The sequence below is a fragment of the Ursus arctos genome, unplaced genomic scaffold (genome assembly GCF_023065955.2).
Source record: "Ursus arctos isolate Adak ecotype North America unplaced genomic scaffold, UrsArc2.0 scaffold_16, whole genome shotgun sequence".
Classification (NCBI taxonomy): domain Eukaryota; kingdom Metazoa; phylum Chordata; class Mammalia; order Carnivora; family Ursidae; genus Ursus; species Ursus arctos.
In genome coordinates, this window is record NW_026622830.1 from 48,786,961 (window position 1) to 48,814,322 (window position 27,362).

At 43.2% G+C, this 27,362-nt stretch overlaps 1 protein-coding gene across 1 annotated transcript in view; it reads left to right on the top strand.

The window, feature by feature from the left end:
* LOC125281394 (focal adhesion kinase 1-like) overlaps positions 1–27,362 on the top strand; it is a 55,423-nt gene that overhangs the window by 19,449 nt on the left and 8,612 nt on the right. Inside the window, exon 4 of the mRNA XM_057312746.1 lies at positions 25,400–25,626. Coding sequence (XP_057168729.1) covers positions 25,432–25,626 — 195 coding nt within the window. The 5' untranslated portion in view covers positions 25,400–25,431. The remainder of the gene's footprint in view (positions 1–25,399; positions 25,627–27,362) is intronic.

Here is a 27,362-nt window from a genome sequence, read left to right on the forward strand (position 1 = left end):
ATCAACACGGTATCTTAAGCCAGGTTCCTAAAGCCCAGGGAAAAGAGTATATATAAAATCTGAGATACGAGATTTTAAATGCTTAAAAATACCCTAATATTACACGTGTAATAAAGTGGTACAGCGTTAAAGGAATTTGTTAGAAAAAAATGCAGACAAAAACTTATAACAGAAAAGGAAACCATTTCCTAGAACCAGGGAGCAAGGAGAAGAATTGAGGCTTGAATGTTGAGGAAGGGGGCCGAGAGCCGCTGGGCAGGGATTCAGGGGATGAAGGGCGGCTCCTGCAGAGTCGGACTGGAGCGGGTGCCAGAGAGGCCCAGTGCTTCCTTCTGTGTGGCTCTGCTGCTGGGAACATCTGATGAGCTTCCGTCAGTGGCTGATGCTGCAGGTGGAAACATTTCAGACCGGAGCTGTGTTTACACCCCCATCGCTTATACTGTAATGTCTCTGTGCGGTGCTGTGAGAGGTGTCAGGATGTTGACGGAAGAAAGAGCTCTGCAGCAGTCACTTCCACAGGGAGGGTTCCCCTGATTTTCGGACACCTTGCTTTTCAGACTGTAGGTGGTTTCAGTGACCTGCAGATTTTATTTGGATTGCAGCTTGAGACTTTTTCACACAGTCTTGTTTAATGTTATGTAATGAGTTTAGGGGACGTGAATATAAACTTTCCTTATATTTATGTTGGCCAGAAAAATGTTGTATTGAAAGATATACGTAGTCTGTCTTATATTAAAAGCAAACAAACAAAAACCAAGGAAAAAACTTAGGACCTTGTTAAGCAGGATGAGGCCGTATGTTGTATTTCCCCCAAGGTCTGTTTTGTTAACCATTTCAAATTTTTTTAAGAGGAACAAAATACTTCCAGAATATCATATACTAACTTTACTTTTCTACTGTGAAAATCTTACCTATTGTAAAGTTGACAGAATCATTGAGAAGATAATATCAGACTGTCGGGTATTCTGTTTGTTTTAACTTTTATGTAAGATCATGATGGAATGGTGTACTGCTGGTATATTTTCAGTTTAGAAAAATGCATATTGTCTTTTTATAGGGCAAGGTTTAGCGGAAAATTCTTGGAACACTTGTGCTTCATTTGGTCATTGGGTTTAATTACAGATTTCAAACATACCAGATAGTATTATAGTGGGAATGATAGTCTGTTGTTTTCTTTTTTTGACAAGGATTCATAAAGCTTTGAAGTGTGGCAGGAAAGATGCTTTTTAGGGCTATGATGGGACTTTTGAAGTATTAATTAAATGGGGGGGGCCTTTTAGGCTTTCCATTTTGAAAACAATCTTAGCATTTCCCTTTCATCGGCCTAGAGAATTCAGGTTATCCCTCCTAAGCACTGCTGCCGCGGATTGGATGCTGACATCGTCTCTAATATATCTTGGTAATAAGCACTCTACCTTCATTATCTCCTCTAGGATGGTGGGTGTTACTGCTTGTGCTCTGCAGACAAGGAGCCTCTAATAATTTAAGAGTCACTTGTTGGGAGCGGGGGAGGCAGGTATAGTCTTTAACATTAGTAACACGCACTGCTTCTCAGTCGGGATCTTGCTCAGAAGTCACGGCCTCTGGAACCGTCACTGAGACTTGTCTCTTCGGTAGAATTCACAGCCTTCTTCAGTTATAGGCTCAGGGACTAGATTGGGCTCATTCTTTTAAAGGTTTATTTGTGTGATTTAGGTGAAGTTTTAGGTGTCCTATAATCTCTAGGGTGTCTTGCCCATAGAAAGTAAATGGATGGCTCAAGGCAGAGATGCTTTAATAGTCTTGATAATCCAAGGGATGTGCCTGCCTAACCACTGAAAGTCGTCAAAGCCATAATAGTTGAAATGCTATTGTAGTACATTATTTTCCCCATCGTAGGTTGTTAACAGCGTTACTATGGAAATTGCATTCTTTTTTTTTTTTTAAGATTTTATTTATTTATTTGACAGAGATAGAGACAGCCAGCGAGAGAGGGAACACAAGCAGGGGGAGCGGGAGAGGAAGAAGCAGGCTCATAGCAGAGGAGCCTGATGTGGGGCTCGATCCCATAATGCCGGGATCACGCCCTGAGCCGAAGGCAGACGCTTAACGCTGTGCCACGCAGGCGCCCCTGGAAATTGCATTCTTGCACTCAAAATTGGGGATTAAGTGAAGTTAGCCACACTTTCTTTCTCTTTGGCTCCCAGAATCCTGTGAGGAGTCTTTTACCTGATCTTAGCAGGAGATGGAAACGTTCTTTTATAAGGGGACTGGTCCAAGAGAAAAGGCAGACTAACGTTCTGGGGTCTCTAGCCAAGCAGCTGATTCTCTGCTCAGCGCAGAGATCATCAGGTCGCCCGCATGTACAGGGCTCCTCGACAAGCAGGTGTTTAAAGACAGCGTCTGCAGCACAGCAAGAAGAAACAAGTGGGACAACATCAAACTAAAAATTTCCGTGCAGCAAAGGAAACCATCAACCAAAGGGCAAGAAAAGGGCAGCCTGAAGAATGGGAGAAAATATTTGTAAATCATATATCTAATAAAGGACTAATATTTAAAATATATAAGCAACTCATACAACTCGATACCAAAAAAAAAAGTGTTGAAAAAAATGGGCAGAGGATCTGAGTAGACATTTCTCCAAAGAGGACATCCGGATGGCCAACAGATACGTGAAAATATGCCCAGCATCATTCATCGTCAGGGAAATGCGAATCAAAATGACCGTGAGGTATCACCTCACACCTGTCAGAATGGCTGTGATCACGAAGACGAGAATAACAAGTGTTGCTGAGGATGTGGAGAGAAAGGAGCCCTCATGCACTGCTGGTGGGAATACAAACTGGTGCAGCCACTGTGGAGACAGTATGGAAGTTCCTCAAGAAATTAAAAGTAGAATTAACCATATGATCCAGCTGTTTCACTATGAGGTATTTATCCAAAGAAAGTGAAAATACTAATTTGAACAGATATATGTGTACTACAGGATTATTTCCAATAGCCAAGACATGGAAGCAACCCAAGTGTCCATTAATGAGTGAATAGGTGGAGAAGATTGTGTGTGCGTTCGTACACACACATATAAATACATACCGTGTAGTATTATTCCGCCATTAAAATGAAATCTTGCCATTTGCAAGAACATGGGATGGATTGTGAGGACATTATGCTACATGAAATAAGACTAATCTTTCAGAGAAAGACAAATACCTTGTGATCTCAGTAACGAGTGGAACCAAAAAAACCAAAACAAACGAACAAATAAAACTAGATACAGAGAAAAGAACGGTGGTTGCTCAAGGGGGGCTTGGAGGGGTGGGCGAAATGGGTGAGGGGGTCAAGAGGTACAGAATTCCAGTTATCAATAAGTTGTGGGGCTATAACGTACAGCATGCTCCCTGTAGTTGATAATATTGTAGTGTATACCTGAAAGATGCCGAGAGAGTAAATCTTAAAAACTCTCATCACAAGAAAAAAGTTCTTTTTTTGGGTGACTTTTTATGGTGACAAGTGGTAACTAGACTTGTTATGGTGATCATTTCATATTGTATACAAATGTCAAATCATTACATGTACACCTAATACTAATTTGTTGTATGCCAATTATATTTCGATAAAAAAAATAAAGACAGCCTTTGCTTTCAAAATGTGAAGCCAAAACAGAGAGAGAAAACAGTTTTGAGTAACAAAGAGGAAACCACAAGCAGAAAGAAGCTAAAAGAAGATAAAAAATTTAAATGTCAGTAGAACTGCATCCATGAAAGACCAACAGAATCCTTTTTTTTTTTTCTTTTTAGGATTTATTTATTTATTTTTGGGGGGTTGGCAAAGGGAGAGGTGGAGAGAGTCCCAAGCAGACTCTGCTGCTGGGCGCAGAGCCTGACGCAGGGCTCGCTCCGACAGCCCTGAGATCACGACCTGAGCCAAAACCAAAAGTCAGATGCTTTAACCAGCTGCGTCACCCAGGCACCCCTAGAATTCTTTCAAAAAGTGCATTCAAAGAAGAGGAAAATTGAAAGCACCAAAGTAGACATAAACTCAGTAAGAGCAGTGGGAAATAATGTGGAAGATATCTCTCAGAACATGTGTAGGAAAGAAAAATGAGGGAGAAAAGAAAGCAAGTAGGATGATGAGTTGAGAAGGTCCAACATCCAAATAATAAGAGTTGTAGAAAAAGACAAAAGGATTAAATCATCAAAGATCTGATACAAGGACATTTTCTGGAAGCAAAGGGTAAGGGTTTCCAGATTGCAGGTTCCTGGATACTGAAGCCCCGTGGCTACCCCTTGGGCCTCTCCTCCTCCGCCCTTCCCGTGGCAAGACAGCCTCCTTGCGGCCTTGCGGCACCTGTGCAGCTGTGACGTTCTAACTGTGGAAGGGGTGAGGTCTCTTCCTTTACAACTCTTCCTACTCTTGCCATTTTTTAGTAATATTTATTACAGTTGTAATTAGTCACATGTGTGTATCTCCCTTGACTAGGCTGAGAGCTCTGCAGGGTAGGGTCATATATATATATCCACACATCTGTTCCAGTGCCTAGCCTAGTACTTGGTAAAGTAAGTATTTTCAACTTAACTAATCTAAGGGTGGTGTGGCACATTCATTTGCCCCTGGGGGACAGGCATGGCTGGATGACTACATGAAGCATTGTGGCCATGGAAAAGCGGGCAGTAGCAATAGCATATCCAGCTGACCCTTGGCCCAGGACAGGGGTGTGTGGTAACAACATGATGGGCGAATACCTGTTGCCACTCCACTGTGTGTTGCCACGCAGGAGTGAGACCCGCCAGTGACAGTGTTTTCAAGAGAGGATGGGAATCCAGCAGCAGCAGGGCTTGGCAAGCAAGAGCCCAGTCTTGAGGTAGACTGCCTGGCTGTGAGGCTCATGTAGGAGGCATGTGGCCTTGGGCGGGTCACTTCTCTCTGTTCCCACATGTGGAAGGTGGGGAAAAAGAAGGTCTTTTGCTTTGTTTTGTTTTTAAGATTTTATTTATTTTGTCAGAGAGAGAGAGAGAACCCAAGCAGGGGGAGGGACAGGCAGAGGGAGAAGCAGGCTCCTTGCCGATGTGGGACTTGATCCCAGAACCCTGGATCATGACCTGAGCCGAAGGCAGACACTTAACTTACTGAGCCACCCAGGCGCCCCCCAAAATAAGGTTATTATGAGGATTAAATTATTTCATTTTTAAGTTTTTAGAACAGTCCTGGCATGGTAATGTTGCATCAACAATTACCTACAGAAACCTCTGGAAGCCCTGAGTCTAGATGCAAACCTTCCTGTCTCAGGAGCAGCTTTTACCATGATGAGGTCCAGGTCAGTGTTTGTATAGTAGGGAAATTGCTCTTTTATTAGGCACAGCAGTTTAACTCCACATTGGGAGTCTTTGTCATTATGCTGTTTTGCTTTTGCAAAATGCTCGCCAAAGAAAGAACCTATGGAAATATTTTCCCAAAGGTAAATTTACGTCTCTTTCTTAGGAGTACAAAGACTCTGTTATAGCTGTGAAATTATAGGGTTTTTTTGAAAGACTTCAAAGTGCCCCAGTCAGAATATCAGATGCCTCCCCCTTCACCCCCCAGCCTGAGAGCAGATGGGGTCCACCAAGCCTTATTCCGTTTCCCAGAGTTAGCTTCCAGAAGTCCAGCTCCCTGCTCCCCACTCCTTGACTCCAAGCAGGAAGCATCTCTATTCGCATGAGTTCAGGCATGTGGGGCTGTATTGTTCCCAGTAACAAATACCAAACCGAAGTAACTCTTCTGTTTCTTGCTCATCCTCATTCCTCTGACAGTTTCTGCCCCTCTTGTGTTCTATATCTCCATGGAATGGTATCACTTTTCCACTCAGTTACCTGAGCAAGAAAAATGGTTGCTGACTTTCCTTTAATTGTATGTGGGCAATCTAGTCACTCCCTGTCCTCTTGATTTTTTTATAGCTCTCAAATCTTTCCACTTCTTGAGCCATAGTTAGTGCTGTCAGGATTATAACAGAAGCTTTCAGATTGGTCTGTATGGGCTTAATTGCTGCCCAGGTGCAAATCCTAAGACCGTTCAGGCTCCCCACCTGCCTCTGGAGCTGGGCCTTGTCTAGCTTCTCTGCTGTTTGAATTAAAGCCGTGTTGACCTTTGCATTGACTCCCTGGATCACTAACATACACCTGCAGCCATGTCTTTTGTTGGGTGTAACTTTAGACGTACCCATTCTCAAGATCCCGGCTTGGAACTCATATTCTAGGAACTCGACCATGCCCCATGTCTGGGCGGTACCTGTTTTCCCGGCATCACCCCTAACACCATGTTCTTCATGTACTTGTCTGTGCTGGTCTTTCTTATAAGGGCCATAGGGGCAGGGGCTATTTCCTGTGTCCTGCTCTGTCCTGATGACCAGTCTGTCTCTTTCCTAGTATCAGTCTGTCCTGATACCCTGATGCCCAGGAAAGCACCTTATAGTCTACTATAATACGTTTTGGTTGGGGCGAGGGGATGAATGAGTAGGTGGGAAGTAAATAAATACAGTAAAGAAAATTAGAACGTTTCTTTGTTTTGATACAGGTACCTAATGTTGTGGCTCCCAGACAAAACTTGCATAGGGATCTCATGGTAGTTTTGTTGAAGTACAGATTCTTTTTTTTTTTTTTTTTAAGATTTTATTTATTGGAGAGAGTAAGCACACAAGCGAGAGCACAAGTAGAGGGGAGAGGCAGAAGCAGCCCGCCGAGCAGGGCACCTGACTCCAGGCTCGATCCCAGGACCCCGGGACCATGACCTGAGCCAAAGGCAGATGTTTCACCAACTGAGCCCCCCCCGAGGCGTCTCTAAAGCACAGACTCTTCTTAAGTAGGTTTGTGGTAGGGCTCTTACAGCCTCTTGATGATAGGATGCCTGTGCTGCTAGTCCGTGGACCGTCCTCGGATTGGCGGGTGTCTAGTGCGGAAGGGAAAGACAGACTGTGAGCCAGCACAGGGAGTCGCAGGGTCTGGGGCAAGTCGTGCAGCCGCTCACTGTCTGCGCCCCCAGATGAGGCTACTCCTGGGAGCTGCCGTGTGGGGTGGGGTTGCAGATCAGACCCTCAGACCGAGCACATCAGTTCCTGCTGCCTGGTGGACAAGTGTTCATGACCAAATGAATCATTGGCATTGGCTTCCTCGTTGTGTATGTAGCACATTCTAGATCACATTGTCTTTGTATATGTTTTTATATTCAATCCGTGTGATAGTCCTGTGAAGTCACTGCTGTCCTGCTGTCAGCACACTGGTGTTCACAACTAGGTTAAATGTCCTGTTGGCATGTTAACCGCATGTTCGTGGAGCTGGATTTGAAGCCAGCCCAGACCTCTGTCTCAGCACCGTGATACCGTAGTCCCTCCTAACTTAATTTTTCACACTAAGTTCTGGAGTTAGTTTTAAGAGACTGAAATGTTAAGATGATGATCCAAGCCCATTAAAAACATTAATTTTTTCTTTGTGAACCACTGGACAGGACTATTTTAATGAACGAATGAATTCAAATACCCAAATGTTCAAGGGGAGTTCCATGGAGAATTTGGAACTTTTTCTCTGCACGACTTCTGGCAAATTCTAGTTGTCCTGCCTCTCTGTTCTTCTTGAGCTCATCAGGCTCTGTTTGGGTTACCGTCCCTGTGCTGCTGTCCAGAAACTGCCCCCTGGCAGAGAGCCAGGTCTCACTCCATCTGTCCCCTCCTTCAGAGGTCATGGTGAGGTGCTGCGTGTGTCGGGGTAAAAGCAGCTGCTTCCCATGTTCTGTGCAGTTTTCTAGCTGCTTATTGAGGAGGGTGGTCCATCCAGACCCTGCTCCTCCCTCATTTTTATGTCTTCGTTTTTCTCTCCTGTGTTGGGAGGGTTAATGTGTACTTGTTAGGATTTGTATCGGGATTACATTAAGTGAGTAATGTATATAAAAAACTGCTTAGGTGGCTAGCACATTGGCAATATTAAGTAAAAGGCTTTTTGTTTTTTATCTTGTAATACTAGACTCAATTTTGCCTTTTTTTTTTTTTTTTAAGTAAACACTACCCCCGATGTGGGCCTTGAACTCACAACCCTGAGTTCGAGTCTCATGCTCTACAGATTGAGCCAGCCAGGCGCCCCAGGTTTTTTCTTATTTAGTAGAGGCTGAGTATATACTGTGTTCGAGTACAGTGAGATTTTAGTCATGTATTCAGTGAACATCTGCAAAACCTGACCTGACCTGTTTCCAGTTGGTATATCTGTTGTGTGGCTTTCATGTGGCATGCACAGGGCCAGCAGAAGTCCCTGCCTTCTCTGCAGGTGGGTCCCCATGTCTGCATTCTCCCTTTTCAGCAAAATGCCATGAGTTCCTTGCATGTCCTGCCTGCACCTCCTTTCTTTATAAGCTCTGTGGAACTCCCTCTCAGCAGGCATTTCCTCCCCCCATCACTGCACTGGGGTGCAGAGAGAGGTTCTTCCTTTGACCAGGTCGTGCGTTTGGCACCTCCTTCCTTGACTTGGTCTCTCAGCCTCTCGGTTTACCTCCTAGCCCACTGGGTGCAGCTTCTTCGTTTCCTCTGGTAACAAGGAGCTTTCCCTGTCTGTCTCTAGACATCACAGAGGGCTAGGCGCTGTTGTCACACCTCTTTCAAGTTGGAAAGTGCTTTCAGGGGAACAGACATGACGCTTCAGCATCTGTAACCCTCCCAGGGCTCAGGGATCCAGTACAGGGCGCATTGCCTAGCAGGGCTCATCACAGGGGATCCAGGAGCCAAGCTTGAACCATTACTAAGAACAGGAGGTAGCAAGGAAGTGGGGGAAGCATGAGAGCCCTGTTAGGGAAGACTGCTCTGGAGTACGGCTGTGGAACATGGCGAGGAGAACGTGGGTGCTTGAAGCCGGTGTAGGCCAAGTGCTCACGCCTGTAGAGAAGAGGTTCCGGAGGAGCACCCTGCCCCCGGCTACAAGCGTGATTTTTCTGCTCTTCGAAGGCCTCGTATTGAGATAGTTTCTTTGTAAGGAAAGTGTTTGGATGCAGTATGCACAATGATAGATACAAGCTCAGAAATGTTGCAGTGCTGGAGGAATTAGTTAATGTACGTTTTCTGCATGGATTTTGAACGCCTGCATTAACTCTGTTTTATTTTACATTTTTAAACATATAATTCAATTATAAAGTAATATTATAGAAAAATACTTTAGCTGTGTTTCTTTTCTCTGGGAGATTTGCAATTAGTAACAAAGATGTGCTCGAGAATGTGTATCATTGATTGATGTGCTCAGTAGAAGTAATTAGGAACCAGGCATGGACCTCCTCAGCCTGGCTTTAAGGGGACAGCCCTTACTGCTGTGATTTCCAGGAAACCTGGGGGTCCTGTCGTGTGACACAGACACACCAATCCAGGCTCCCACCGGCCGTCCACCCATTCCATCTGGCCATACTTCCTCTATTTCTTTTCATCACGTTAGCTACCATTGATTGAGTGATAAGGAAAAAGATGTCTTCCTGCCTTCTTCTTCCCATTGCCAGTCAGTCGCGGGGAAGCTGCAGTAGGAAGCCCCGTTCCAGGATGTGCCAGATTTCTCTGGCCTTTCCTGCCATAGGTGTGACAAGATGTGCCGCACCCATCAGGGTACACTCTTTTACTCCTAGTGTGGGGACTACAGTAGTTGTGTGTGTGCACACGCATGTGTGCATACTGATGAAAGTGGGCTGCTTCCCCCAGGTCGAGGGTTTCAGGGGCAGAGAACATTGTTAGGTGGGGGTGAAAGGGCTCCCTAGTGTTTAGATGTATGGTGTACCTTAACTGAAAGGACTTCAGAGCCCCAGTGTCACACTGTCACCACCTGGCCATGGAGGAGACTTATGTCCTTGGAACATGCAGCGTCTTTCATCTTAGACTTTTATGTCGCTGTAACCAGGCAAGCACCACCCACCTCTAGCAGTTGAGGTGGAAATGAAATTAACCGAGATGACCTATGTCTTCCTTGCATGTAGAGTCACCCAGGAAGTAGTAATTTTGTTTGTAATGAGTGTTGGCAGTGGCAGACATTTGCCTCCGTTGATTGGACTGTTGGTCTTAGAGCTGGGGTCCAAGTTTGAGTTTTAGGGGATCCATGAACTTTTCAATCATATACAAAATTTTGTGTGTTTTAATGTATATGCATTTTCTCTTGAAAATGTTCATATTTTTCAACAGATTCTCAAAGATCTCTGTCATATGTATGTCAGTACGTGTGTAAAGAACTCCTTTCATAGAAGATGGTAAATGAATGGTAATTTGGTATTTGCAAGCATCATTCATTTTACCTGTTTTGCACAATAACATGTTCATGTACAATTAGAAGAGAGGCCTAGGCAGAAACGTAAAAATCAAGAACAGTTGCCGTTTATGAAATGTGCCCACGTGAATCGTTTCTTTGTTAGGTTGATAATTGTGGCTCAGGCAGTTGATTTTAGCCAGTGCATTTGGCATGGCATGTTGCTTTTGGTCATTTGTCTTCTGGGAAAAATTTTTGTTCTCATTTTGTAAATAAATGTGTGTGTGTGTGTGTGTGTGTACTGTAAAATGCATACATCTTGTGTATCCTGGTATAGGTTTAACTACTACCTTCCATATCAGTGTTTACAACGTCACCAGCCCCAGCAGCCTCCCTCATGGTTCCTTTCAATCAATATCCCTGGGAAGGTGACCAACATTTTGATTTCTGTCACCATGACTCTGTTTTGCCTATTTATCATAATGTCCGTGAAATTCATCCAAGTTGTTGCATGTAGCACTTCCTCATTTTTCATTGCTATATAGTATTCCATTTAAGAATATACCACAGTTTGTTTTATTATTGATGGATGGTTGGGTTGTTTCCAGTTTTGAGCTATGTGAATGGCGCAGCTATGAATACTGCATGCGTCGTCGTCGTCTTTTTTTTTTTTTTTAAAGATTTTATTTATTTTTGACAGAGACAGCGAGAGAGGGAACACAAGCAGGGGGAGTGGGAGAGGAAGAAGCAGGCTCTTAGCGAAGGAGCCCGATGTGGGGCTCGAACGCAGAACGCTGGGATCATGCCCTGAGCCGAAGGCAGATGCTTAAACGCTGCGCTACCCAGGCGCCCCCTGCATGCGTCTTCTGGTGGCCCTGCGCCTGGGTGTCTCTTCGGCATGTACCTAAGAGTGAAGTGGCTGCTTGTAGTGTGTGTCCCGGTGCTCTCCAGCTGTAGCAGAGATCGTTTCCGACATGCCTGTATCAGATTATAGCCCAGCTACCAGCATAGAAAAGCTCTATTTGCTCCACATCTTTGCCACGCTTATTAGCATTGTTGGTGTTTAAGATTTTGGAGCCATAGAAAAACTATACTTAAAAAAAATAAATTTTAAAAATGGAGATAAATTTCACATAACAGAATTTCACATGTGACATGAAATTCTCCATGTGGTTTTAAGTATACACACAGGGTTGTGCGACCATCGCCGCTGTCCGGCTCCGTCACCCCAAAAAGAGACCCAATACCCATAGCCAGGCACTCCTCATCTCCCTCCCTCCAGCCTCTGGCAAGCACGTACCTGCTTTCTGTCCCCTTGGATTTGCCTCTTCTGGGATTGTCATATAAATGGATCCTACAACATACGGCCTTTTGTCTGGCTTCTTTGACTTATCCCAATGACGTCAAGGTTTATCCATGGTGTAGTGGTACCAGGACTTTGTCCTTGTTATGGCTGAATGCTCTTCTGCTCTGTTGTATGGATAGGCCAGTTTGTTTCAGCATTCATATCACTAAATGTTATTGTTCTGTTAGAATAGAGAAGATGGAAATTATTAAGCAGCACCTTTACATTTGTGTCTTGATCTGACCTCTGGCTGATTGGCTGCAGTTTATCGAAGTTTGCTTGGAGCACATGGATGGCGTCTGGGAGGCAGCCTCAGTTCCCTGCGGGTGCTCCTAGAAACAGTGCAGTGTGCGTGACATGTTCCTCTATTGGGTGACTTCGGCTAGTGGCCTCTTGGAGGCCCTTCTTCTTTAGTTAGGCCACTTCTGGGCCATTTTCCTCATCATGGTTTCTCCAGACCACCTTTTTATCCATTTCGGTTCCTTTTGTTACTGTAGCGTTAATTGGATCTTAGCTCAGCACAGTGGCTTTGTTACAATATTTAAATATCTAGCTACCTAACACAGAAGAAGATGCTAACACAACAGTCACGAGAAACTGGGGGAACCTTCATTATGGCTGGTTTTCTAGTTCGCTTAAGGCCTGAGAGAAAAAGTCTCTTGGATCAGGTTGGTCCGTCTTGGATAACAAAGTGGACTTTTTTTCCCCCTCGTATCCGTCAGTTATTTCCCCTTTTCTAAATTATTGACCCAGTATACCTGTTGTACAGTTCCGCCTTGGCTATCCAGTGAATGGTCGAGAATGACTATAACATCTAAGCCTGTGAGCCGATGAACTTTTGCTGGTGAGGTGAGCCCTTAGAGCTTGGGCTGGTGTCGTGTTCCGTGGGCCGTAGCTACCGGTAACATGGTCCCGTGCTCTCGGCTGGGAGCTCCTAGCCAGCATAGAGACCCTCCTACAGACCGGGGAACTACAGGTTTTCAGACCCTCCGACCGTTACTAAATACAAGGAACTGCAGAGTTCATTTGATCAGGTATGCTGGGGGCGATCACCTGATTCCACAAAGAATAGTTGGGTGGTTATGTTTTGAGAGGATATACATCTATTGCATGTGATACCTGGCTTTTAACAGTCAGTCTGTAATTAAATTGGTCTCGGTGGGGCATACAGATACCCTGAGAGAATTTAAATAGAGCCATACTAGTGTCGGTGTAGTTCTCTGAGGAAGGCTGCTGGCCCAGACTGTTGATCCTCGGGGTCACGTGTTCTCCCGATTCCTCAGAGTCCCTGAGCTCCGTTGGGGCTCAGGGAAATACCAGTATTGTTGGTTAGTTAGTGGCGCCTGGAGCCTAGTTTAGGTGTCTTGGGGTTAATAATATTCTGGTATCGGAGGTGAAAGGAAATGTGATTCTTAGATTTGGGGTGAAGTACAGTACCATTTGTGTTCCTAGCTTCAGTTCTAAGGTCCTTGTTAGAAAGTTGTAGGGGTAGAGAATCAAATAGACAGTTGGACAGATTGTCCGCTAATGTGCTTGTTTTGGAAAGACAGGGAAAGGGAAAGATAGTAGGAGGGCAGAGAGGACTGGAACGGTCACTGAACTGGTTAGTAGACTGAGCCAACATAAGATAAAGATGTCTAGTATCTGTGAGTTTTGGTAGGGTCAGTTGGGTTATCTGATTGAAGTCCTTCTGGCTTCATTAAATCGAACTGGACAACTGTTTCATGATACCGGAAATAGTAGAAACATAAGACCTGCTTGTTGTGTGTAGGGCCTCCGGGATTCTCCTTTTACCTTCACAGGTGTTAGTACAGGCTTCAGGCTTTAAATGGGAGGACATATGCCTGTTAGAGCCATCAGTGCAGCCACCCGAGCTCACAGAGGTGGCTTCCGTAACATAGCAATCAGAAGTTTAGAAATCCAGGGGCACCTGGGTGGCTCAGATGGTTGAATGTCCAGCCCTTGGTTTCCGCTAAGTTCATGGTCTCATGGGTCATGGGATTGAGCCCGGCAATGAGTCCTGCATCCCTCCTCTTGTTGGGCTCTGCACTCAGCAGGGAGTCTGTGTGAGATCCTCTCTCTCCCTCTGCCCTCTCCCCACCCTGCTCACATGTTTCCCTCCCTCCCCTTCCCTCCCTCTCTCAAATAAATAAATACATCTTTAAAAAAATTTAGGAAATCCAGCACAGGGTATGCCTTAATTATTTTTAATATTCTAAATTGACAAAGCAGTTGTATAGTTTTGGTTTTTGTCAAGTACAAAAAATGAGAAGGGTTTAGCAATGTTAGAAATGTCCAATGTAGAAAGTTACTATAATATTCAGAAAGGAAAAGATCAGTTTTCCATCTGGATCCCAAGATAGAATCTCTTTCATATTTGTTTTAGGTGTGCTAATTGGATCCATGGAAAAGATTATTTCTGATTGTTTCTAGGTTTTCCTCCTTTTATAGATGACAGTGTTGGCCAGTGGCCACCTCTCTGTTTCTGAGTTTAAATATATACAAGTGGGGGCACCTGGGTGGCTCAGTTGGTCTGCCTTCGGCTCAGGTCATGGTCTCCGGGTTTTGGGATAGAGCCTCACATCAGGGTCTGCTTCTGTCTCTCCCCTGTGCCCCTACCCCCTCCTCCTCCCCCTGCTGTGCTCTCTCTCTCTTTCTGTCAAATAAATAAAATTTTTATTTTTTTTAATGATTTGTTTATTTTATTATGTTAGTCACCATACAGTACATCCCCGGTTTCTGATGTAAGGCTCGATGATTCATTAGTTGCGTATAACACCCAGTGCACCATGTAATACGTGCCCTCCTTACTACCCATCACCGGTCTATTCCATTCCCCCACCCCCCTCCCCTCTGAGGCCCTCAGTTTGTTTCTCATATCCATAGTCTCTCATGTTTCATTCCCCCTTCTGATTACCCCCCCCTTCCTTTATCCCTTTCTTCCCCTACTGATCATCCTAGTTCTTATGTTCCATAGATGAGAGAAATCATATGATAGTTGTCTTTCTCTGCTTGACTTATTTCACTTAGCATTATCTCCTCCAGTGCCGTCCATGTTGCAGCAAATGTTGAGAATTCGTTCTTTCTGATAGCTGAGTAATATTCCATTGTATATATGGACCACAACTTCTTAATCCAGTCATCGGTTGAAGGGCATCTCGGCTCCTTCCACGATTTAGCTATTGTGGACATTGCTGCTATGAACATTGGGGTGCATATGGCCCTTCTCTTCACTACGTCTGTATCTTTGGTGTAAACACCCAGTAGTGCAATGGCTGGATCATAGGGTAGCTCAATTTTTAACTTTTTAAGGGACCTCCACACTGTTTTCCAGAGTGGCTGTACCAACTTGCATTCCCACCAACAATGTAGGAGGGATCCCCTTTCTCCACATCCTCTCCAACAATTGTTGTCTCTTGCCTTGTCAGTTTTTGCCATTCTAACTGGCGTAAGGTGGTATCTCAGTGTGGTTTTGATTTGAATTTCCCTGATGGCTAATGATTTTGAACATTTTTTCATGTGTCTGTTAGCCATTTGTATGTCTTCATTGGAAAAGTGTCTGTTCATATCTTCTGCCCATTTTTTGATTTGTTTATTTGTTTCTCGTGTATTGAGTTTGAGAAGTTCTTTGTAGATCTTGGATACCAGTCCTTTATCTGTAGTGTCACTTGTAAATATATTCTCCCATTCTGTGGGCTGCCTCTTAGTTTTTTTGACTGTTTCCTTGGCTGTGCAGAAGCTTTTTATCTTGATGAAGTCCCATAAGTTCATTTTATCTTTTGTTTCTCTTGCCTTTGGGGATGTGTCATGAAAAAGGTTGCTTTGGCCGATGTTGTAGAGGTTGCTGCCTGTGCTCCCCTCTAGAATTTTGATGGATTCCTGTCTCACATCGAGGTCTTTCATCCATTTGGAGTTTATTTTTGTGTATGGTGTGAGAGAGTGGTCAAGTTTCATTCTTTTGCATGTAGCTGTCCAATTTTCCCAGCACCATTTATTGAAGAGACTGTCTTTTTCCCACCGGATGTTTTTTCTTGCTTTATCAAAGATTAGTTGCCCAAAGAGCCGAGGGTCCATTTCTGGGTTCTCTGTTCTGTTCCATTGGTCTATGTGTCTGTTTTTGTGCCAGTACCATGCTGTCTTTGTGATCACAGCTTTGTAGTACAGCTCGAAATCCGGCATTGTGATGCCCCCAGCTTTGTTTTTCCTTTTCAACAGTTCCTTGGAGATTTGGGGCCTTTTCTGTTTCTATACAAATTTAAGGACTATTTGTTCCAGTTCTTTGAAAAATGTCCTCGGTATTTTGATCGGGATAGCAGTGAAAGTGTAGATTGTTCTGGGTAGCATGGACATTTTAACTATGTTAATTCTTCCGATCCATGAGCATGGAATATTTTTCCATCTTTTTCTGTCTTCCTCAATGTCTTTCAAGAGTAATTTATAGTTTCTAGAATATAGGCCCTTTACGTCTCTGGTTAAGTTAATTTGAAGGTAACGTATGGTTTTTGGTGCTATTGTAAATGGGATGGATTCCCTCATTTCTCTTTCTTCGGTCTCGTTATTCGTGTATAGAAATGCAACTGATTTCTGAGCATTGATTTTGTATCCCGCCACATTACTGAATTGCTCTATAACTTCTAATAGTTTGGGAGTGGCTTCTTTTGGGTTTTCCATATAGAGTATCATGTCATCTGCGAAGAGAGACATTTTGACTTCTTCTTTGCCGATTTGGATACCTTTGATCCCTTTTTGTCGTCTGATTGCTGTTGCAAGGACTTCTAGTACTATGTTGAATAATAGTGGCGAGAGTGGGCATCTTTGTCGTGTTCCTGATCTTAAGGGAAAGGCTTCCAGCTTTTCCCCATTGAGAATGATATTTGCTGTAGGCTTTTCATAGATGGCTTTTATGAGATTGAGAAGTGTACCCTCTATTCCTACACTCTGAAGGGTTTTAATCAGGAAAGGATGCTGTATTTTGTCAAATGCTTTTTCGGCATCAATTGAGAGGATCATATGGTTCCTGAGTCTTTTCTTGTTGATATGATGTATCACGCTGATTGATTTGCGAATATTGAACCACGCTTGCATCCCAGGTATGAATCCCACTTGATCATGATGGAGAATCCTTTTAATGTACTGTTGGATTCTATTAGTAAGTATCTTGTTGAGGATTTTGGCGTCCATATTCATTAGGGAAATCGGTCTGTCATTCTCCGTTTTGAGGGGGTCTTTGCCTGGTTTGGGGATCAAGGTAATATTGGCCTCATAGAATGAGTTTGGTAGCTTTCCTTCTGTTTCTATTTTTTGAAATAGCTTTAGGAGAATAGGTATTATTTCTTCTTTGAATGGTTTGGTAGAATTCCCCAGGAAAACCATCTGGGCCTGGAGTTTTGTTCTTTGGAAGGTTGTTTATCACTGACTCAATTTCTTCATAATTAATTGGCCTGTTTAAGAAATCAATTTCTTCCTGTTTCAATCTTGGTAGTTAATAGGTTTCCAGGAAGGATTCCATCTCTTCCAGATTACTTAGTTTATTGGCATATAGCTGTTGATAAAAATTTCTAATAATCCTTCCAATTTCAATGGTGTTGGTCGTGACCTCTCCTTTTTTCATTCATAATTTTAATAATTTGGGTTCTTTCTCTTTTCTTTTGGATAAGTCTTGCCAGTGGTCTGTCAATTTTATTGATTCTCTCAAAGAACCAGCTTCTAGTCCTGTTGATCTGCTCTCCTGTACTTCTGGTTTCTGATTGATTGATTTCTGCTCTAATTTTGGTCAACTGCTTCCTCGTGAGTGGATTAGGCCTGTCCCTCTGTTGCTGTTCCAGCTTCTTGAGGTGAGAATATAAAAGCTGCATTTTAGATTTTTCTATTCTTTTGAGTGAGGCTTGGATGGCTGTGTATTTGCCCCTTAGGACTGCCTTTGCAGTATCCCATAGGTTTTGGACCGTTGTGTTTTCATTCTCGTTCGTCTCCATAAATTGTTTAAGTTGATTTTTGATTTCCTAGTTTATCGAGTCATTCCTGAGCAGGACGGTTCTTAGTCTCCAAGTGTTTGAGTTTCTTCCAAATTTTTCCTCTGGTTGAGTTCCAATTTCAGAGCGTTGTGGTCTGAGAATATGCAGGGGATAATTTCAATCTTTTGGTATCGGTTGAGACCTGTTTTGTGTCCCAGAACATGGTGTATTCTTGAGAATGTTCCATGGGCATTAGAATAGAATGAGTATTCTTTGGTTCTGGGGTGTAGTGTTCTATATATATCTATGAGGTCCAACTCGTCGAGTATGGCATTGAAAGCCTTTGATTCTTTGCTTATTTTTTGCCAGGGTGTTCTGTCTATTTCTGATAGTGGAGTGTTGAGGTCCCCTACTATTAATGTATTTTTATCTATATGTCTCTTTATTCTGGTTAAGAGTTGGCTTGTGTATCTTGCTGCTCCCCTGTTGGGGGCATATATATTTATAATTGTCATATCCATTTGTTGAATACTTCCTTTAAGAATAATATAGTGCCCTTCTTTTTTTTTTTTTTTAAGGTTTATTTATTTATTTATTTGACAGAGATAGAGACAGCCAGTGAGAGAGGGAACACAAGCAGGGGGAGTGGGAGAGGAAGAAGCAGGCTCACAGCAGAGGAGCCTGATGTGGGCTCCAATCCCACAACGCCGGGATCACGCCCTGAACCGAAGGCAGACTCTTAACCACTGTGCCACCCAGGCGCCCCAATATAGTGCCCTTCTGCATCTCTAACTATAGTCTCTAGTTTAAAATCCAATCTATCTGATATGAGAATTGCTACCCCAGCTTTCTTTTGAGGTCCATTTGCGTGAACTCCATCCCCTTACTCTCAGTCTGAATGCATCTTTGGGTTCGAAATGAGTCTCTTGTAGACAGCAAATGGATGGGTCATTTCTTTTTATCCAGTCTGCAACCCTGTGGCGTCTTATGGGAGTATTTAAACCATTTACATTGGCACTAAGAACTGAGAGATAGAATTTTAATGATGCCATGTTGCCAGTAAAGTCTTTGTTTGTATTGGTTGTGACTTTCTTTTCTGTATCACTCTTGGGGCCTTTTTACCTTTATAGAACCCCCCTTCATATCTCCTGTAGGGCTGGTTTCGTGGTTACGAAATTGGTTAATGACTGGCGATTCTGAAATGTCTTTATTTCTCCATCAATTCTGAATGACAGCCTTGCTGGATAAAGGATTCTTGGCTGCATGTTTTTCTCTGAAAGAGCTTTTAAAATGCCCCCCCCCCCAACCCTTTCTCTCATTCCAGGTCTGTGTAGACAGGTCTGACGTAATTCTGATGCCTTTGCCTTGGTACGTGAGAAATTTCTTTGCTCTGGCCGCTTTCAATACTGTATCCTTGGATCTAATATTTGCGATTTGCACTATGACGTGACGTGGCGTAGGTTTGTCGTGGTTGAGCTTGAGAGGGGTCCTCTCTGTCTCTTGGACACGAATGTTTGTTTCCCTTGCTAGATTAGGGGAGTTTTCAGCTACAATTTGTTCAAATATCTCTTCTAGACCTCTGTTTTTCTCCACCCCCTCGGGGATGCGGATGATTCTGACATTGGATCATTTCATTGAGTCAGTAATCTCCCATAACCTACATTCGTAAATAAATAAAATCTTTAAAACATAAATACATAAACACAAGTAGGTTATGATGACTTAACTGCTATGACTTAACTACACTTGTCACATTAACTTTAGATTTAAAACATGTTCATCTTAACAACACTTTGTTAATGTGGGTTTTACAAATAACATATGTTTAAATTGGCTGAATTAAGTAAGACTGTATGTAACTCAGCACAGTTGTATTCTTTATATTTTGCCATTCCTCATTTCCTTAGGAATTTTTTTAAGTCTCCAAAAATTATTCACCAATTACTTTCAAGGTCTCGGTGTTAGCAGTCTTAGAAATTAATTTATAGTTGATATTAAAGTCTAATGTTGAATATTTTCATCAGATATATAGCATTAAAATTTTTATAGTGATATCTCAAGTAAAGTAAATGATTTACATAGTTTGCCATATTATCCGAAATCCAAAAAACAGTCTGTGTAATGAAGATATTAGTTGAATTGTTATGCCGGCAGTCCATGCTTTGCATGGTTCCAGTATGTACGAATATCAGTTTCTGTGGCTTAAATAATGCCCGTCCTCAACAGAATGGTTCCGTTTTAGTTAACACAGGTATCACCTGTGGGCAATTGCATCAAGTACAGACTTGGTCTGCAGATCACTATAGAAACAACAGATGTGAAGTGTGACCAGCGGCCGGTCACGGTAGCTCTTTCCCAGTCTGCTGCTGACTGGCCACCCTGTGTCTGTTACTCAGTTTATACACAGACAGCAAATGTGTAGTCGTGGTGCCTTCTTGTTTGCCAGGGATAAACCCTTGTGACATTTTACAAAAATGGATCATCATAGGAGGGAATTGGACAACAAAGATGAGTTGCAGCGTTGAAGCAGGAAATGGTAACACTGGAAGTGAAATCGAACGGGCCGAGGTCCTGTGAAGCTGGTGACCGTGGAGCGGGAGCAGCCGAGCCCTCGGCTTGCATGAAGCCGCCCCAGGAACCAGCGGACTTAGTTGCGTTACTCTGGCCAGTGGACCCAGCAGTTATTTCAGCTCTTAAAGCCGGTGTGTGGAGTTTGGGCAGGCTCTGCGTGCTACAGCTGGAGGTGATGCGGACGCAGAAATCCCAGCAGTGCGGCGGGAAGTAACGGAGAGTGTAAGTGTGTGGTGTGCGGTGCGGCAGAAGCTTCCTGCGCCGTGCGGGTCACCGTGCAGCGTTCTGACTGAGACGGTCACAGAAGCACATAGCTGACTGTAGGAATGTTGACTTTGCTGTGGAGCCAGACTTTCTAGTTGTGTGGTCAGAGGAGCTTTGCAAATAAAGGTGAACTTATTGACAAGTGAGGAAGAGAGTTGTGACAAAAAAGAGGATGTTCCGGAGGAGGAGACGTGGCAAGAAAGTTCGTAGCAGAGGCGGTTTCGGAGGTGGCTTTTGACACTGAATGTACGAGGCTACGATGATGGAGGCTGACCCAAAACTTAGAAAGGAGCATGACAGTTTGCCAAGGCATTGGAAAGATACTTACTCTGTGTCTTTAGTCATAGAGCGAGGGGAAGAAGAAGGCAAGTGCTGTTCAAACCACTTTTGTCAAGTCATCGTAGGCCCCACGCTCCTGTGCAAAGCGAGAACCACCTGTGCTTCCTTTAGTTGGGATCCATGCGATATTAGTTATCTTTGCTGATAACAAGTCATCCCAACACTTAGTGGCTTAAAATGACAAGAATTATTTTGTTCCAATCTGTTGTCTGGACAGGACTCCAGAGGGACAGCTGTTTCCATGTGGCGGGAGCTCAGGAGGCACAGCGGGCAGCCAGAGGGCCCACTCGGAGGCTGGCTCTGCCACGGGCCTCGGAACTCGATGCTGCCTGTCAGCGGGCAGCTCAGCTCAGGCTTTGGTTGTTGGAGCTCAGTTCTCGGGCTTCTTGCGCTTCTGGGTAGCATGTGGTTGGGTTTCATGAGCGAGCAGCCCAAGAGAACCAAGGGAACCTAGTTTGCCTCTTAATACCTGGCGCGGGATGTTTCTTAGGTGAGTCAGGAGCCCCCCCAGATGTGAGGGGAAGGAACGTGGCCTCCACCTGTGGAAGAGAGAGGCAGAGTCACACTGGAGCAGGAGGCACTTTCACAGCGACTTTTGGAAAATACAGGCCGTCACGTATTGATATAACATTAAATATTTAAGTAACGTTAGCTCTTTGTTAAGTAAAATCAATATAGGAAATTTAGTGTATTCAGATTAGACTCTTGATGAGAAGAGAAACCCAAATCTTGTATGAAAGAACAACATTTGGGAGAGGAAAGTTTTTACAGCAGTCTAGTTTGTTTAAGGATTTACTGTAACTAGGGTCATCACCAACTTCTTAAAAACTCTCCAAACTTGTTTATGTCTGAAGTTTTTAAAATTGAGCTGTATCAGTTTGCATTCTTTGCTCCTTCTCTCATGTTCTGGCAGACATCTCAAGTTTTATTAAAGGGCTGGCATATTTCAAGGAGAATCAGTTTGCTGTCTTGGTGGGATCTTGGTGTGTTATAGTGAGTATCATCTAGGGAACTCTGGGAGTATTTTGCTTCCTCTCTTGCATCTGTGCTATTTTATGGAGTATTTATATCAGACTGTGGGGTGAGGCCCAGCTTGAACTCCAAGGTTTGTCAGCACCTTGTTTCCTCACACCCTGACTTGGGACTGCCCTACTTCTTTCAAGAGCAGAAAAGGTGTCTATCTCCTGTGTTCAAGGGAGAGCCGAGGCTCCGATAGTCAGCAGCGAGATTAGCATTCCGTTTTAGGAAGCCCTGCCCTGCACCCCCCTCCCCCACCCTCCCCGCAGTGCTGCCTGGGGCAGTGTGCTGAGTGTCAGAGCTCTGATGCCTGAGCAGGTCTCAACTATGGAATGAGAAGTCCCAAGCGAGGCTTTTTGCTACACTTCCCCATTATCAGCATCCCCCAGCAGAGTGGTACATCTGTTATAACTGGTGAACCTACATGGACACATCAGTTATCGCCGAAGTCCACGGTTTACTGTAGGGTCACTCTTGTGGTGTACGTTCTGCGGGTTTGCACAGATATATAATGACATGTATCCTCATTATACTGTCCTACATAATCTTTTTGCTGCCCGAAAAGTCCTTTTTGCTCCACTTTTTCATCCTTGCCCCCCCCAAACTCTGCATCCACTGAAATTTTTACTGTCTCTGTGGGTTTGCCATTCCTAGAATGTCATGTATTTGGAATCATATAGTGTGATCGGCTTCTCTCACTTAGTAATACGCATTGAAGGTTCCTCCAAGTCTTTTCATGGTTTGGTAGCTCATTGCTTTTTAGCACTAAATATTCCACTGCCTGGATAGACCACAGTGTTTTTTATCCTTTCACCTGCTGTAGGGTGTCTTGGTGGCTCCCGTGCTCTGACAGTGTGACGAAGACTGCCGCAAACAGAGACCTCTGTCTGAGTGTTTATCCACCCTTGCCTTCCTCTGACGGGTCCCTCTTGGTCATGATACATTATGAAATATTGCGTGATGACATTTGCTGATCTTTTTTTTTTTTTAAGATTTTTGCACCTGTGTTTATAAGAAAGATTGATTCGTACCCTTTCTCATATTGTCCTTGACTGGTTTTGTATCAGTGTTTTGCTGGTTTCATAAGATAAGTTGGGAAATGTTCCCTATTTGTTCAGTGGAAGAATTTCTGTAAGATTAATATTATTCTTCCTGAAATTATTGGAAGAATTCAGATATTCCTTTGTGGGAAGAATTTTAATTGCAGATTGACCATTTTTAACGGAATAGGTCTATTTAAATAGGCTTTATATTTATGGTTTTGGTTTCGTACAGCAGCAGTTTCTAATGGCTTGGGCTTAAGTTGTACTTTGCAAAGAATTGTGTATGCCCCATCTCAGGGTACCTGGGTGGCTCCGTCGGTTAGGTGTCCGCCTTCGGCTTTGGTCCTGATCCCAGGGTCCTGAGATCAAGCCCCAAGCTAGGCTTCCTGCTCACTGGGGAGCCTCCTCCTCCTTCTCCCTCTCCCTCTGCCCCTCTGCCAGCTTTTGTGCTCTCTCTTTCTCTGTTAAATAAATAAATAAAATCTTTTAAAAAAGAATTGTGTATGCATCTCAACTTTTATGTTCATTGACATAGTCATGATATTCTCTTAATAATATCTGATATTCTATCATTACTTCCTATTATTAACATTCTGTTAACTGTTCTGCTTCATTCTTGATGTCATTAGTTTTCGCCTTATCTTTTTTTTCCTTGATTAGTCTTGCTAGAGGTCTATCAGTTGCATTATTCTTGTTAAAAAAAAAAACCAAACCTTGATTTTGTTCAACTTCCAAATTGTACTGCGAAATATGGATATTTAGATGATTAATTTCCAATCTTCATTTCTAATACATGCATTTAAGAGTATTGATCTTAGGGACGCCAGGCTGACTCAGTAGGTGGAACGTGCAACACTTGATCTCAGGGTTGTAAGTTCAAGCCCCAGGCTGGGTGTAGAGATGACTTAAAAATGAAGTCTTTAAAAAAAATAATAAAAGCGTAGATTTTATTCTAATCACAGCTCTGTCTGCATGTAGTATTGATCTTTCTTTTTAATTGTATTGTTGAATTGAGAATACTTTGAGTTTCTTTTTGGCTAATGGGTTACTTGAAATATGTTGCTTAATTTCCAAACGGTGATTTTTTTCCAGACAGTTGGTGATTTTTTAATTATTTTGTTGTTGTCCAGCTTTAATGCTAGAGACAGAATATACTTTTAATAATTTTAGTCCTTTGATATTTATTGAATCTTGCTCTTTCACCCGCCACGTGGTCAATTTTAGTGACTGCCTCCTGTGCGTAGTTAGTGGGTACTTCTCTTGCGGAGGTGAATTGCGCTTGGGTGTAGTGCTTTCTGTTGATTAGATTGAGTTTGTCTGTCATGCTGTTCCCGTTTTGTCTGCTGGGCCCAGGTGGACTCCTAGTCTCTTCTGCCTGTCTTCAGCTTCACTGAGTTTCTAATGGCTCCCTTTGGGCTTGGTTTCAGGATTGGTAACTATCTTAAAGGGACAACTAGCGGAGTGTGTGGCTCAGTTCTCCACCCTGTCCTGCTCACCAGAGTCCTAGGGTCCCCATGCTCATAACTTGGTCTCTCACTGCCAAAAGCTCAGCCGGTTTCTCTCTCATTGGTGGCTTTTTCTTGGATCTTCAGGCTCTTGAAGGCCCAGAATTGGCAAATGCCCTTTGGGAAGAGGCAGCTGTTGTTCAGTGTCTCTTCATGTCTCCACCTATGTCCCCTGCTGTCCTGGTTGCCTCACAACATCTTGGACTCCAAACGTTGGTCTGGTTTTTTTGGTTTTTTTTTTTTAAGATTTTTATTTATTCGACAGAGATAGAGACAGCCAGCGAGAGAGGGAACACAAGCAGGGGGAGTGGGAGAGGAAGAAGCAGGCTCATAGCAGAAGGGCCTGATGTCAGGCTCGATCCCACAACGCCGGGATCACGCCCTGAGCCGAAGGCAGACGCTTAGCTGCTGTGCCACCCAGGCGCCCCGTTGGTCTGGTTTTTAACCTGACTTTTCTCAGTGGGAGTGTTCATGTTGGCCAAGCTATTGCCCCACATTCAAATGGAAGTCTTCCTATCACACCGACAGACCAGACAGTGGTTGGTTTGTGCTTTCTGGTTTCGTTTTATTTTCAGTTGTGACTTGTCTGACTCTCCTCCTGCTGAGGGACTGGATAAGTGGGAGGACTTGGTTTTAACTCTGGGGTTTTTGTCACCAGTGCCTAGTATGTGTCATGACCACTCATTGCATTTTTATTGTATGAAGAAAGAACTTGCATCTCATGTATAGGTTTTCAGAAGTAGTCAGCAAAATTAACATATTTGGCTTTCCTGTGAGGTTTTCCCACAGATTTAAAGGCTATGATTTTAAAAGGGTGGACGGTGAGGTGACATTGTTCATAGATAACATGGTGAATTTTTGACAGAGCTAAAATAGGACTCCTGGTCTTTTAATTTGTTAAGACAATTTAACAAATATTTGTTATGCTATCGTGAATTCGGTAGTGCTCCGGGTGCAGGAGAGTACAGCGATTATCTTGGTCAGTCAGGTCTCTGCTCTCCCGATGCTCACCTTCTGCATATGACATGACCACAGGGGAAGAACATAGAGCAGTGTTGTTAATATAAGGATCAGTATATCATGTTTTAATAGATTTTAACCACATTTTAATAGATTTCAAATATGGTACACTGACAGCTTTTTTCCCCCCTTCTAGAGTATGACAGATACATAGCATCTAGCAAAATAATGGCAGCTGCTTACCTTGACCCAAACTTGAATCACACACCAAATTCGAGTACCAAAACTCACCTGGGTACCGGAGTGGAACGTTCCCCTGGGGCAATGGAGCGAGTGTTGAAGGTCTTTCATTATTTTGAAAACAGCAGTGAGCCAGCCACTTGGGCCAGTATGATCAGGCATGGAGATGCTACCGATGTCAGGGTAAGTGCATTTTCCTGGGAGAGACCCTTCATGGACATTAAAGTTACATGGGCCTAGGTTAATGGCACACACCAAAAAAGATAAAAATTTTTATTGCCATATTACAGTGATGTTAACTTTTTCTTTATATTATTTATTCACTTAATATGTGACTGACAGAATTTTAATTGTAAAATATCTTAGGAAAATAACTGAATCATGTTATTCATATAATGCTATTGATGTTTTTCTGTCCTTTTTTTTTTTTTTTAAACTTCTTAGGACATAAGAGAACAAAGCAATTAAAACAACCTCTAATACTTAGGAAATAAATTATTTTCTGTAAAGTGAATTTTGAAGGTATCTGCATGACTCCAGATAGGATAGGTTCTTCAAAAACTGATTGGTTCCACACACCAGACATTTGTCAAGGTTCTGGGGATATAAAGGGTCCCTGCTCATACAGCTTACTGTCTACTGTGGTGGGGAGGAGACACCCATGGCCTTAGTTGCAGTGCAGAGTGTGCTTCCCAAGGCAATCCTGGTGGCGAGGTTGCCTGTGTGAGTAATGTTGAGTGTGGGTGGTAGCCTGTGGGCGGCCAGTGAGCATCGTGGCCAAGAGAGGTGAGAGGCGCTTCGTGGGCCAAGATTGCTGAGAGTGGGGGATGAGAGGGTAGCGGTGTGGTTTCAGAAAACTGAGTTCAGGACGCCAGTTTTCAGCAGGTGTTTACTTTGGCCAGGTGTTACAGAGAAACTGCTCCTTCCTTCCCTCTGCCTACTCCGTGTTCATCTCTAAGGAGGACAGTGTCCAATGCCAGGATGAACAGATACATCTTTTTTCCCCCCTTTCTTTTTATACTAATGAAGCTATTTAATCTGCTGCTCTTAAACTTATATGCCTTAAGTACTTTTAAGCAAATTAAAGGGATTGACAGAATTTAGATTGAAGGGCACAGTATTACATTGAAGTTCTATGTAATTTCCATTACCTCTATAATATTGCAGTACTCACTGTTCAGATGGATTATTCAAAGGTGAATAATTCATTCAGGGTTTAAATATGTACTAACATCTACTTGCGGTATAATTGAAATATAGTAGTCTCTTGTTTTAAAAAGCTTCAACTTTTTATGAAGCTTGATGGCTTTTTCTAGCTTTCCCATAGTTTTATTTTATATTTAATTTTATAAACAGAGTCACTTGGTAGAAAGGCCAGCAGCCAGTGTTCTACCTTAATGTTAACTGGAAGATTCATATTGGAGAGAAACCTTGCAAATGTAGAGCTTACGGGAAGGCTCTTAGTATATGTTCTAGTCTTTGTGAATTTCAGTTACAGTGAATGAGGAAGTCTCTTAAAGCACTGCATTAGCCTTAATAAACTTCCGAGTATTTGTACAGGAGGGGAGCCCTTTCAGAGATGTGAATTTGACAAGACATTTAGCAAACATTCAAGATTGATTATAACTGAAAATGCACCGTGGAAAGGCTCCGCGACAAAGGTGTTTTGGTATCAAATTTACTATACACAAGAGGATCCATATCAAGGAGAAAACCAATGATCCCTGGGCACATGTCAAGCCTTTAGCCAATGTTACAAACTTACCAGATGAAAACATTTATATTGTGAAGAAGAACTTAAACCAGATTCACATTCCTAAGTTATGAGAACATATTTGTCGGACTTTTATGAAGATCAGTATGAGCAAATCCATGTGCCTGAGAACCAGGTGGTTTTACTTCATAGTAATTGATAAATG